The sequence below is a fragment of the Dipodomys spectabilis genome, unplaced genomic scaffold (genome assembly GCF_019054845.1).
Source record: "Dipodomys spectabilis isolate Male_0828 unplaced genomic scaffold, ASM1905484v1 ptg000215l, whole genome shotgun sequence".
Classification (NCBI taxonomy): Eukaryota; Metazoa; Chordata; class Mammalia; order Rodentia; family Heteromyidae; genus Dipodomys; species Dipodomys spectabilis.
The window spans coordinates 9,681,779-9,695,504 of NW_024870892.1; the positions used below are offsets into that span (position 1 = coordinate 9,681,779).

Consider the following 13,726-nt stretch of genomic DNA (forward strand, 5'->3'; position numbering starts at 1 on the left):
AAGAGTGTGTGTGTGTGTGTGTGTGTGTGTGTGTGTGTGTGTGTGTGTGTGTGTGTGTGTGTGTGTGTGTGTGTGTGTGTGTGTGTGTGTGTGTGCGCGCGCGCCAGTCTTTGGGCTTGAACTCAGGCCTGAGCATTGTACCTGAGCTTCTTTAGCTCAAGGCTAGTACTCTACCACTTGAGCCACAGTGCCACTTCTGGACTTTTCTGTTTATCTGGTACTGAGGAATCAAACCCAGGGCTTCATGCATCTAGGCAAGTACTTTACCACTAGGCAACATTCCCAGGGCTTCATGCATCTAGGCAAGTACTTTACCACTAGGCCACATTCCCAGCCCTCAAAAATATTTAAAGAAAACATGTAAGTGTTGGGCTGGGAAGGTGGCTCAGTGGTAGAGCGCTTGCCTTGCATGCTTGAGGCCCTGGGTTCGATTCCCCAGCACCACATAAGCAAAAAGAAAAAAGCCGGAAGTGGCGCTGTGGCTCAGGTGGTAGAGCACTAGCCTTGAGCTGAAGAGCTGAGGGACAGCGCCCAGGCCCAGAGTTCAGGCCCACTACCGGACCCAAAAAAAAACAAAAAAACAAGAAAACATGTAAGTGTATATAAAAGGGGTTCCCCAGCAAGAAAGACATGTATAGATGGGGCCAACACTGGGCAGTTCTTACTGTGTAGAGCACACCATGGAAATTTGTCGTTTTCTGTAAGTAGAAAGTAATATAAAACTAAGTTATGACAAAGAAACAGACAATTTTCTTCTCATCTGTGAGATCTAACAGGAAGAATTTTTTTTTGGGGGGGGGAGGTCCGGTCGTGGGGTCTGAACTCTGGGCCTGGGCACTGTCCCTCAGCTCTTCAGCTCAAGGCTAACGCTCTACCACTTGAGCCACAACGCCACTTCCAGCTTTTTTTCTTATGTGGTGCTGGAGAATTGAACCCAGGGCCTCATGCATGCAAGGCAAGCGCACTACCACTGAGCCACCTTCCCAGCCCTTAACAAGAAGAATTCTACATCACTTGTGTTGAGATAAGTCTTAGCTTATATGAGTCTAAGGCATTCAATTGGAAGAGGCCATCAGGAGAGAGGGGCACATTCCCATAAGAAGTTCCAGAAGGCTGTAGAAGGTGGGCTTTACAGCCTTAGTGACAGAAGCAATGTTCAGTACTCCCAGCAACAAATCCCAAACTCAGTGGTTATGGGGATGGAGGAAGTATTCAATACAATAAGCCTTAGGCTGCCAACTTACTAGGGGGTGGGCTATCTCACTCAGAGCCAGGCTTTCACAGTCTGCAATCTGCTCAGGTGAGGAGATAAGGTGTGAAGTGGGTATTTACAGATTAAGGGATTAGAACAAAGCTGTGCTTTTCAGTTAGAGCTCTGCCTCTGCGCAGCCCATGGGTAGGAGTCATTATGCAAGGCATTTCTGAAGTGGGAAGTAAGGGAAACCCTTGCCTGCAGGAAGCCAGCCCTAGTCTGTATGCCTCATCTAAGGTCCTGTATATCCAGCACAATGCCCAGGCTGCAGACCACGAGAAGCCACTGGGTGGGTGATCAGCGTTGGACTGTGAGCAGTCTTCATCTAGAAGGGATTCTGTAAAATTGATCTGGGGGACTATACTAGTAAGCCCCCTTCTTGTACCTGCTGAAACCAAACCAGCATACAGATGGCTTCCAGCTTTTGTTCTGTGTACTGTAAGGCAACAGCAGGACACTTACGCCAGAAAGTAAATCTCAAAGGGCTTCTCCTGGCCTGAGCAACCAGGAAATGGTCTGGCCTCCTGGAAGCAGGTGGTGGGCTCAAACATGGAGTACCTTGCCTGGGGGGAGAGGGGTGGAATGTGCAGGCTACCTTCACTTTTCCAGTGCAAAGGTAGGCAAGGCACCAGAACAATCAACTGACTCCTCTTTGGCCAGGACCAATCTTGAATATTGCAGTCTCTTCTTTCTACCTCTTCCTACCTCCTCAAGTAGGAGGTAGGAAGATCTCATCTTCCTGACAGAGGACCCTTAAAAAGCACATACAGGAAGTGGCACTGTGGCTCAAGAGGTAGAGCACTTGCCTTGAGCTGAAGAGTGCAGGGACAGCACCCAGGCCCAGAGTTCAAGCCCCACAACCGACTAAAAAAAAAGAAAAGAAAAAAAAAAGCACACACATACGATTTCCACACCATTTCCTGGAAGACCCTAAACCATGACCCCCACATGATCTATGTGATCCTGTGCTAGGTTCCTGACATCCCCAACTTAGTTCCCCTTTGCCAGCAAGGACAAGTGATGCAAGAAGAAGCCCCTAAAGCCCACGCTGTTGTGGCTTAAGAGGCCTTGTTACTGGTCCAACCATTACTGACATACCCTTCCTCTCACACAGTCCAGAGCCCTCTCAGTCAGACTTCAGTTCATAAGCACTTATCAAGCGGCCTTCTGTGTAAAGCACTGCTCTTAACTCCTACTGCAACTTTGACACATTAAAGAGGCACCGCCACTTACGAAACCTATGTCACAGACCTAGGCCCAGAAGAATGGAAAGGCATCAATAGCAGACCTGACTAGCAGCCCAGACCCACACACGTTCCTCCTGCACTGTGTCAAACACTGGGCCTGGAGACTCCACAGTCTTTCAAGACAACCTTGGGTAAGTTCCTTGTCCCTCTGAGTCTCAGTCTTCCTAGAAAGGGAAGGGTCAGCCTTCCTTGAGGCCATAGGACTCCCAAGATAGTTCGATGTGAACAGCCTGCTTCAAACCATGACAATCAAAGTGAAGTTAGGAATGCATTCATGTCCAGGACCCAGGCCAGCCCCTGATACAGAAGGCAAATCCTAAAAACTGCAGGAAGGAAATGTGGATAAGCCCACTGGAAGCACAGAGAGCAAAGGACTCTATTCACTTCAGCAGCAGCACACTCAGCACTGAGGGAGAATTAAATAAAGCCAAGGCTGGTGGGGGGGGGGGGGGAGCTCAAACCTAGAGTGCTTATCTGACATTCACAAAGCCCTGTGTTCAATCCTCAGCACCATTTCCTTCTTGCCTGTTGCCTAGCTCAAGCTTGTAATCCTAGCTAACTGGAAGGTGGGAGGGGGCACCAATATAGGGAATTTGTGGTCACAGTCATCCTGACACAAAATTCTCAAGACTCCCTGGTTAGGCATGGTGCGGTGCTCTTGTTATCCTAAGCTACTGGGAAGCACAAAAATTCCTGGGCCCAATGGCATATACCTATCATCTCCAGCAACACAGGGAAGCACAAGCAGGAGGATGGAAGCTGAGAGTGGCCCACAGTGCAAAATCCTACTGTGAAAATAACCAATGTAGCTAGTAACAATGGCTCAAGTTTATAATCCTAGCTACTTAGGATGAGATCTGAGGATCAAGTTCAAAGCCACCTGGGCCAGCAAAGTCCAATTAACCAGCAAAAAGCCAGAAGTAGAAGTGTGGCTCAAAAGGTGGAGTGTCAGTCTTCAGTGAAAAGCTACAAATGAGCACCAAGCCCAGTCAAGCCCCAGTATTAGAAGTAAATAGGAGCTGGAGCTGGAGACACAGCTCAAGTGACTGTGTAAGCACAAAGACTTGAAATCAAACTCAAGTACTGCAAAAAAATAAGAGAATATTATGGATCAAGTGGTAGAGCACCTGCCCAGTTAGCATGAAGCCTTAAGTTCAATATCCCTAGTATTACTTACACACACACAATCACAGCTAAGGTATTCCCAACTGCTTCTAAAGGACACTGGGCCATGTCTGGGAATATGTATAACCATCATGACCAAGCATGCTCCTGACATGGAGTGAGTAGAAACCAGGGATGCTATTTCAGCACCTTTCCAGTGTCCAGGATTCCTACACCAGAGAATAGTGTTAACACTTCTTGGTCTTGGTGGCCATACTGGTAGCCAAGGGGAGACTTTCCTCAGAGTTTACCAGAATGCAATGAAACAGCCTCAAATGGATCATCTCTGACCTCTCAATGTCTCCTAGCACTGTAACAACAGCTTCTTCTGTGCCTACCATCTGCTCTGGCTCACCTGGAGCAGGCACTAACATTAGCATCCTCCCTACTCCAGATGTATCCATTTCTAAAGACACTGAATAACCATTTCAGAAGGTTCCAAGCTCTCTGCTGCAACATTTCCACAACAGGAGGGGCTGGAGTGTAGCTAGTGGTAGAGCGCTTACCTAGCATGTGGGAAGCTCTGGGTTCAAGTCCTCAGTACCACATCAACAAAAAAGTTGGAAGTAGTGCTGTGGCTCAAGTGGTAGAGAGCTAGCCTTGAGCAAAAGGGGGCTCAGGGACAGGGCCCAGGCCCTGAGTTCAAGCCCTATGATTTACCAAAAAGAAACACATACAAACACCAGGAATGCTTTTGAATATGACCTCTAAGAGGTGATTACATGGCAGGATCAAACCCAAATAACTGGGTTCCTGACATAAAGGAAAAATTTGGTCCTTTGCCACTCTAATGCATGGCTGTTGCTATGGGCTACCTTCTGCTACATTATCACACAGAGGCCCTGATCCCTCAATTTTGGAACTTCTAGGCTCTAACCTAGAAGATCAAGATTTGTCCTTTTTGTTGTGTATATGTGCCAATACTGGACATTAAACCCGGGGCCTGGGCACCATCCCTGAGCTCTTTTGCTAGAACTCTACCACTTGAGCCACAGTTCCACTTATGGTTTTTTTATGGTTAGAAATAAGAGTCTCTCAGACTTTTCCTGCCTGGACTGGCTTTGAATCATGATCCTCAGATCTCAGCCTCCTGAGTTGCTAGGATTACAGGTGTGACCCACCACCACCTAGCTTCTATTCTTTTATAGATTGCTCAGTTAGGAAGTCTATCACAGCAGCTCCAGACTCACAGAACTTCTTGCTATTTGGCTTCAATTGCTGCCCTTCCTTGAGGCCCAGCTAGAAATAGGCAGCAAAAGAGACCTATACATGTTCTCAGATCTTATGCTTCCCGTTTTTTCCCTGTGACTCTTTATTCAAAGATGCCCAACGTCCCTGGTCTTACAATTCCTGTGATGTGGAGCGGTCCAGAAGAAATCTGTTCCAGACTCCCTCCAGTTCTATGACACAGACTTCTACCTCAGAAGCTGGCAGAAGAGTGGTCCAGGCACTACTCATGAGCTACCTGCAGCAGGGACATGGGTCCCACACACAGAGGACCATTAACTAGACACCAGACATTCATAGCTTCTCATTATGAAGCCCCAGAATCTGGCACTCTTGTAAAGCCATGTCTGTCTGGATCGGAGGCTATGTGGTAACCTCTTTAGACCTGGTTAGGTAGGAAAGAGTAGGCCCAGACTTCCTGCTTGTCAGTCTGACTGCACATCTCTCCCATTTAGCACAGGAGATACATGTTAAAACAGCCCACCACTCCCATCAACTGTTTCTCACCCAGCCCTGACCCCAGTCCTTCTCTTCCTTAGGCTGGCTGAAAGCCAGTATATAGAAAAGTGTAAATAAATCAGGATGCCTTACCCTACTTTTGCTCTCTCGTCAGATGCCTGCTTCCTTCAGATTTCAATATGAGTGAAGCTTATAGAAAGAATGGCCTCTGACCTGCCTTTTTTGGAACACAGTCCTGAGGCTGACCTCAGCAAAAGAAGCCATCCATCCAGCTTTCTTGTTATATAATGTGGGGACAGACACTGAGCTTTCTGGCCAGGTCTGTGCCAAGAATATGACATGCACCTCCTCCTGCCTGAGAGTGGGCAGTAGATGTGAGATTACAAGGAAATGTGTGTCAAAAGACACAATGGACCCTCCAGATAGTCCACTTGTCCACAAGTCACTTGTTCTAATCTGTGCTCCATACCAAGAGGCTATCAGCAAGCACAGTGCCCTCCTGGAGGGATACTGGGAAAAGACCTGTCAAGAGGGAGCTTCACAGGGTCATGGGCACTTTGCTAATGTTTATTCAGACAACACCAAGTAAGTAGCTCTAGAGTGGATGTTAGACTTTCCACTTAAAAGTAAAAACCAGTTAGGCTGGGAATGTGGCCTAGGATAGAGTGCATGAAGCCCCAGGTTCGATTCTTCAATACCACATACACAGAAAAAGCCACAAGTGGTGCTGTGGCTCAAGTGGTAGAGCTCTAGCCTTGAGCTGAAGAGCTCAGGGACAGTGCCCAGACCCAGATTCAAGCACTACAACTGACCCCCCCCCAAAAAAAAAAAAGTAAAAATAAATTTCTTATTGATCAGTAAAACTGTTGCATTTCTTGTAACAGATTTCTATTTACAAGTCAGTAGAAATTTTGGGAGTTACTATGGTCTAAAACTTAGGGCATAGGGCTGGAATGGTGGCTCAGTGGTAGAAAGCTTGTCTTGCATGCATGAGGCCCTGGGTTCCATTCCTCAGCACCACATGAGCAGAAAAAAAGCCAGAAGTGGTGGTGTGGCTCAAGTGATAGAGCGCTAGCCTTGAGCTGAAGAGCTGAGGGATAGTGCCCAAGCCCAGAATTCAGTCCCCACAACCAACCCCCCCTCCTCCCCCCCAAAAAAACAAAAACCTTAAGGCCTAGTTGGGCGCCAGTGGCTCATGCCTGTAATCCTGGCTACTCAGGAGGCTGAGATTTGAGGATCTTGGTTCAAAGCCAATGCAGGCAGGAAAGTCCCTAAGACTCATCTCCAATTAACAACCAGAAAACTAGAAGTTGCACTGTGGCTGAAGTGGTAAGAGCACTAACTAGCCTTGAGCTGAAGAGCTGAGGGACAGCACCCAGGCCGAGTTCAAGCCCTACAATGAACAAAACCCCCCGGCCTCCCCCAAAACAAAAACCTTAGAGCCTGCCAGGCGCCAATGGCTCATACCTATCTTAGCTACTCTATTCAAGAGGCCAAGATCTGAGGACTGTGGTTCAAAGCCAGCCCCAGCAGGAAAATCCATAAGACTCATCTCCAATTAACCAAAGAAAAAGCCAGAAATGGCACTGTGGCTCAAGTGCTAGAGTGCTAGCCTTGAGAGAAGCTCAAGGACAGCATCCACGACCAGAGTTTAAGCCCTAGGACCAGGAAAAAAAAATAGGGCCTGCAGCAAAGCTCAGGCAAATACATGAAAAAGGGTCAAGGCCTTGGATTTCATCTACAGCACCCATTTAAAAAAAAAAAAAAAAGCTAGACACAGGTGGCTCACTGCTGTAATCCTAGCTACTCAGGAAGCTGCAATCTGAGGATTATGGTTCAAAGCCAGCCCAGGCAAGGAAGTCCATGAGACTCATCTCCATAAAAGCTGGAAGTGGGACTGTGGCTCAAATGATAGAATGCTAGCCTTGAGCACAAAAGTGAAGGAGCAGCATCCAGGCCCTGAATTCAAGCTCCAGGACAGGCAGAATAAAAAAAAAAGAAGAGAGAAGAAAAAGAAAACAGAATGGAATACAAAGAGGGTCCCAAAGTCCTAATCTGCATTCAGGAACCACGTGGTGCTCCATGGCTGCAGCAGGTAAAGAGGCACCTCTTTCCTCACAGCCAGGAGATAGGACAAGGTCCTTAAGTGGCGCTGTGGTTCAGTAGTAAGAGTCTTGAGCTAGTCTTCTGCTAGACTTGAGCAGAAAAGCTAAGTGACAGCACTGAGGCTGAATTCAAGCCTCAGAACCAGCACCAAAAAAATTAGTAGTAGGGGGCTGGGAAGATGGCTCAGTGGTAGAGTGCTTGCCTTGCATGCATGAGGCCCTAGGGTCGATTCCTCAGAAAAAGTAGAAGTGGCACTGTGGCTCAAGTGGTAGAGAACTAGCCTTGAGCTGAAGAGCTGAGAGACAGTGCCCAGGCCAAGAGTTCAAGCCCCACAACCGACCAAAACCAAAAATTAATAATAGCAATAATAAAGAGCAGCAAGAGAATAGCTGGACAAGGACAGGTGAAGGAAGCAGAGCTGTGGCTCAAGTGCCAGCCTTAAGCAGTAAATTGACAGTGTCCAGACTGAGTTCAATCCTCAATGTGGGCACCAAAAAAGAGTAGCAGTCCAGTGTAAAGAGCTCAGGCGGACCAGCTCCTGGTAACAACTGGGGCTTGCCTGGAACAACTTTGTACTGGACACCTGACCCAGAGGTTCTCTCCCTCTTCCTTAAGCTGAGTAAGATCTTCTCTCTCATAATATCCCTCACTCTTGGCAGCAGAGGCTGTTCACCCTGGGCATGAGGAGACAATAATATGCCACCTGGGATAGGCAACCTGGTAGTGTCTTAAGCCAGGCCAGGATTTAACTCGCTGTCCCCCAGCCCCAGTTCTCTTAAGGAAGTCGCTCACATCTTGGGTCAGGGAAGACTAAACAATACACTTCACTTGCACCAGAGCTGGAGCTGCCTGGGAGGCCTATCTCCACTTAAAACACGTTTAGCCCCATCAAGTCCAACACTTTTACCCGGGCATTAGGAAATCCAGCCCGAAGGTTGTGTCATTCTCTTCCCAGGAATATTTTGCCTGTCACACCCAATGAGGCTGCAGGAGCCCCCCGGCTTGAGCAGAACAAGATCCTAGCGCCTGGGACCCTTCTTTCCACTCCGCAAGGCACACAGCCCTAATTACAGGCCAACTCGGGCATCCACCCTTCGCTCCCCACCGCAGTGCGTGCGGAGAGGAAAAAACAAACCAACAGCGGCCCTTGGTTTCCCCTTTTCCTGGGGGGGTGGAGGGGGGGTGGCCTCAAACAACAGGCGGCCGGCATCTAGCCCGAGGGGGACGGCCGGATGACCTTGCACCTAGGAGCCTTCGTGTCCTTTAATATTTTAGGGGCGGTATGGGGGGAGGGGGGGACCTTCACTGCCTCGGGCCGGGACCACAGAAGTTGGGTTGCGGCAGAACCGGAACCCACCACCTGCCTGGCCACGTGCGCCATCCCGCCAAGTTCCGGCGCGGGCTGGGGGCACCCAGGACTCCCAGGATGCCACTCAGGAGCACCCTCTGGCCGAAAAGTCGGGAAACAGAAGCAGGGGGGTGGGGGGTGGGGGCACGAGGCCTGTGGACTCGCGCATCCGATTCCCCCCACGGCCCTGCAGGCTCCCGTGAGCGGTCCCTCAATCCTCGGGTTTCTGCGCAGGGTCTCTGCGGCCCTCGAATGTCCCCGCCCCGCCCGCCAGCTCCCCGGGGTCCCGGGTGGCGTCTCCGTGATCCTTCCTCCCCAGCGCTGTGTACAAGCCCCCCCTCGGGAAGTCCGGGCCGGCCCGCACCCCGCGTCTCCACTCCCCCCACCCCCCGCTGGCGTGACCTTGACGGGGCCGGCCCCCCGCCCCGGCCCGCCCTGGGGGCGGCGTCTCGGGCCGGCGGCGCGGTGGGGCGGGGGCGAGGGCGCGGGCTCCGGGCGGCGGCGCAGGCCGGCCCGCCAGTCCTCACCCGATCTCGTCCGCGCCCGAGTTGTTCATGGCGGCGGCGGCGCTTGGCGTCCCCGGGCCTCCTGGCTCGCTCCCGCCTCCGGAAGGTCACCCACTCCGTCGCCCTCCCCTCAGCCGCGGCCCGGATCTGCGCAACGGCGGCGGCGGCGGCTGCTACCTCCTCCCCTCAGCGCCAACGGTCACCGCGCGTCCCCGCGCCGCCGCGCCGCCGCCCTGCGCACGCCAGGGCGCGCTCCCGCACGGGGCCTCCGGAGGAGGAGCCAGGGGTGCCGCCGCGCGTACGTACGTGTGTGCGTACGTACGTGAGGCTAAGTCTGCGCCAGCACAGACTTGCACGCTGTCCTCAGTGACGGATTCTAGCGCGGCCGCGGGGCACTCTGGGAAGTGGAGTTCCGCGCAAATCCCGACAGGGGATAAGGTGCGCGCGAACCAGGCCACGTGCGTCCGTACGTGCGCGGGCGGGAGGGCGGGTGCGCGCGGTTAGGCGTTCGGGCTTGTGCAAAGCTTGCGCAGGCGCAGAGACAGTTTCCTCTTTAAGTCCACTGGCAAGCTGCTGGCTTGCTCGGGGGCCACTGTTTGGGTCGGCGCCCGTATCCTGCCCGACTGGGCTGTGCGCTGTGCTAGCTACAAGTGCACGTCCTGTACCGTGGCTCCTTCTCCTGTTCCTCTTTCACAGAAGATGAGATTGAGCGTCAGGGAGGCTACGTCACCTGCCCAAGGTCACTCAGCTAGACTGGGGTCAAAGCACAAGTTAACAATAGTGTTGACCCTCAAACGCTGTGAATAGCCAGATGCTGGCTTGGTTCTTTCCCGTCATTGTCTACTGTATTTCTCTTCTTGGGGCGTTTACGCTTCCCCACATCTGGCATTGTCTGGAGACAGAGGCTGTTTGTTGTTTGAGGCACTGGGGCTTGAACTTAGAGCTTTGCGCTCTTGTCTTTTCTGCTCTAGGTTTGCACTCTACCACTTGAGCCACAGCTTCACTTCCACTTTTTTGTTGGTTAATTGGAGATAAGAGTCTCTCAGATTTGTCTTCACTGGGCTGACTTTAAACCTCGATCCTCAGAGCTCAGCCTCTTGAGTAGTTAGGACTCCAGACACCATTGGTGTATGTTGGTAGGGCTGAAAGCAGCCACTGCAGAACAGTAATGTACATTAGTCCATAGCTACAGATGGCAAACAGGAGACACAGGAAGCCTCGCCTGGCATCAGTCTTGGGAATCATACTGTGATATTATAGAAGCCCATGTAAATAGCCAACCGTTTTGAGGGCTTCGCTATACTTTGGGGATTGCAGTAGGGGTGGAAGGTGGAGTGCTTGGGGAGGGAGAGGGGCATTTTCTGGGATAGGGCTGGACTGGCTGTTGAATGAGCAGGAAGGGAGAGTGGCTGGCACTGACATCCTTCCAACTTGTAGATGCCAGGGCTGGGTACTAAGGAATAGAACCTCTTCCTTTGCCATGTGTTGTGCAGGGAGATATCCAAAATGCTCACAGCTACTAATAGAGCATTTGAAACAGGTTGGGCACTGGTGGCTCATGCCTGTAATCCTGGCTACTCAGGATGCTGAGGATCTGAGGATCCAAGTTTGAAGCCAGCCTAGGCAGAAAGGCTCTTGAGATTCCATCTCCAAATTACCAGTTAATGCCAAACCGTTGGAGGGTAGGAGGGCCCAAGTAACAGATCACTAGCCATAAACAAAAACATCTGAACAAAGCATCAGAGCATGAGACTCTTACCCCCAATTAACAACCCAAAGGTCACAAGTGGAGCTGTGGCTCAAGTGATACAATGCTAGCCTTGAGCAAGAAAAAGCTAAGGGACAGTGTCAGGCCCTGAGTTAAAGCCCCAGGACAGTACACACACACACACACACACACACACACACATCAAATAAATAAGTAAATAAATAAAATGATGAGGGGCTGGGAAGGTGGCTCAGTGGTAGAGCTCTTGCCTTGCATGCCTGAGGCCCTGGGTTCGATTCCTCAGCACCACATAAGCAAAAAGAAAAAAGCCAGAAGTGGGGCTGTGGCTCAAGTGGTAGAGTGCTCACCTTGAGCTGAAGAGCTGAGGGACAGCGCCCAAGCCCAGAGTTCAGGCCCCACAACCGGACCCAAATAAATAAATAAATAAATAAAATGATGAAAGAAAACAGGGTATGATAGCTGTAATCCCAGCATTCAGGAGGTAGAGACAAGAGGCTGGTAAATTCATTTTTTAAAATGCAGTTTTCTCGGTGCTGGGAAGGTGGCTCAGCGGTAGAGTGCATGCCTTGCAAGCATGAGGCCCTGGGTTCGATTCCTCAGCACCACATAAAAAGAAAAAGCCGGAAGTGGCGCTGTGGCTCCAGTGGTAGAGTGCTAGCCTTGAGTTGAAGAGCTAAGGGACAGCGCCCAAGCCCAGAGTTCAGGCCCCATGACCGGCAAAAAAAATAAAAATAAATAAATAAATAAAATAAAATAAAATGTAGTTTTCTGAGTTACTGTCATCATGACATATGCAAGACCAGTACATAATACTGTTTATTTCTTTTCTGTGCTGCATAAAATGCACTATCTTGTCCAGTACTGGTGGCTCATGCTTATAATTCTAGCAACTAAGAAGGCTAAGTTCTGAGGATCATGGTTCAAAGCTAGTTCAGGCAGGAAGACTGTAAGACTTTTCTCTTCTCCCTCCCCCCCCCTTCTTTCTTTCTTTCTTTTTTTTTTTTTTGGTCGGTCATGAGGCTTGAACTCTGGGCCTGTGCACTGTCCTTCAGCTCTTCAGTTCAAGGCAAGCACTCTACTGCTTAAACCACAGCGCCACTTCTGGTTTTCTGGTGATTTATTAGAGATGAAGGTCTCATGGACTTTCCTGCCCAGGCTGGCTTTGAGTTGCCACCCTCAGATCTCAGCCTCCTGAGTAAATTAAGGATTATAGGTGTGAGAGCCTGGGCTCTGTCTCTGAGCCTCTCTGAGCTCAAGGCTATCACTCTACCACTTGAGCCACAGTGCCACTTCTGGCTTTTTCTGTGTATGTGGTACTGAGGAATTGAACCCAGGACTTCATGAATGCTAGGCAAGCACTCTACCATTAAACAACATTCCCAGCCCTTGCATACTTATATGTGTGTGCTGGTCTTGGGGCTTGAACTCAGGGCCTAGGCACTGTCCCTGCGATTTTATACTCAAGGCTGGCACTCTACCACTTGAGCCACAGCGCCACTTCTGGCTTTTTTCTTTTTGCTTATGCGGTGCTGAGGAATCGAACCCAGGGCCTCAGGCATGCAAGGCAAGCGCTCTACCACTGAGCCACCTTCCCTGCCTCACATTTTTATGTTTTTAAGTGATGAGAGAACAATCTTCTACATATAGCTCCAATTTTAGTATTTGCCACAGTAAGATCTGAAAAAAAAGAATGTTCTCAGTGGTGGAAGTTACATGATGTGGCAGCATGATGGTGTAGGTGAATAATCCCAGCACTAGAAAGATCAAGTCAGGAGGATCATAAATTCTAGGTCAGCCTAATTCTATAATCCTAGCTACTCAGGAGTATCCTGATTTAAAGTTGCCAGTACAAAAGGATCAAAAAAACCCATAAAGGGCTGGGAAGGTGGCTCAGCAGTAGAGTGCTTGCCTTGCATGCATGAGGTCCTGAATTCGATTTCTCAGTACCACATAAGCAGAAAAAAAAAAAAGAAAAAAAGAAAACCCATATCAACTAATAAAAAGCTGGGCATGGTCGTATGTACCTGCTATCCCAACTATTCAGAAATTGTAAATGAGGAGGATCAGGGTCAAGGACAGCCAGAAAAACTCTAGACACTGTTTGAAAACTTACTAAGGCAAAAAGGGCTGGCATCATGGCTTAAGACCATGTCTAGAAAGTACAAGGCCTTGAGTTCAAATTCCAGTACTGTCCCTTTCTCCCCATTCATGGGGCCTGACCTCTGGGCCTGGGCACTGTCCCTGAGCTTTTCAGTTCAAGACTAGTACTCTACCACTTGAGCCACAGCACTACTCCCAGCTTTTTTGTTTTTGGTTTTTTTTGTTTTCGGGTCCAATCGTGGGGCATGAACTCTGGGCTTGGGCGCTGTCCCTCAGCTCTTCAGCTCAAGGCTAGCGCTCTACCAATACCACTTGAGCCACAGCGCCACTTCCGGCTTTTTTCTATTTGCTTATGTGGTGCTGAGGAATCGAACCCAGGGCCTCAAGCATGCAAGGCAAGCGCGCTACCACTGAGCCACCTTCCCAGCCCCTACTTCCAGCTTTTTTGGTAGCTAACTGGAGATAAGAGGTTCACAGACTTTTCTGATTAGGCTTGCTTCAATACAGAATTCTTAGCTGGGTGCCAGTGGCTCATGCCTGTAATTCTAGCTACTCAGGAGGCTGAGATCTGAGGATCTCAGTTCAAAG

The 13,726-nt window shown here is 50.0% G+C and overlaps 1 protein-coding gene across 5 annotated transcripts in view; it reads right to left on the reverse strand.

Annotated features, from left to right (window-relative positions):
* Dazap1 (DAZ associated protein 1) overlaps positions 1-9,542 on the reverse strand; it is a 32,232-nt gene extending 22,690 nt beyond the window's left edge. For all 5 annotated transcript variants that reach the window (XM_042696985.1, XM_042696984.1, XM_042696986.1 and 2 more), the window contains exon 1: positions 9,331-9,542. In XM_042696985.1, coding sequence (XP_042552919.1) covers positions 9,331-9,359 — 29 coding nt within the window. In that variant the 5' untranslated portion in view covers positions 9,360-9,542. The remainder of the gene's footprint in view (positions 1-9,330) is intronic.
* Positions 9,543-13,726: the final 4,184 nt, after the last annotated feature.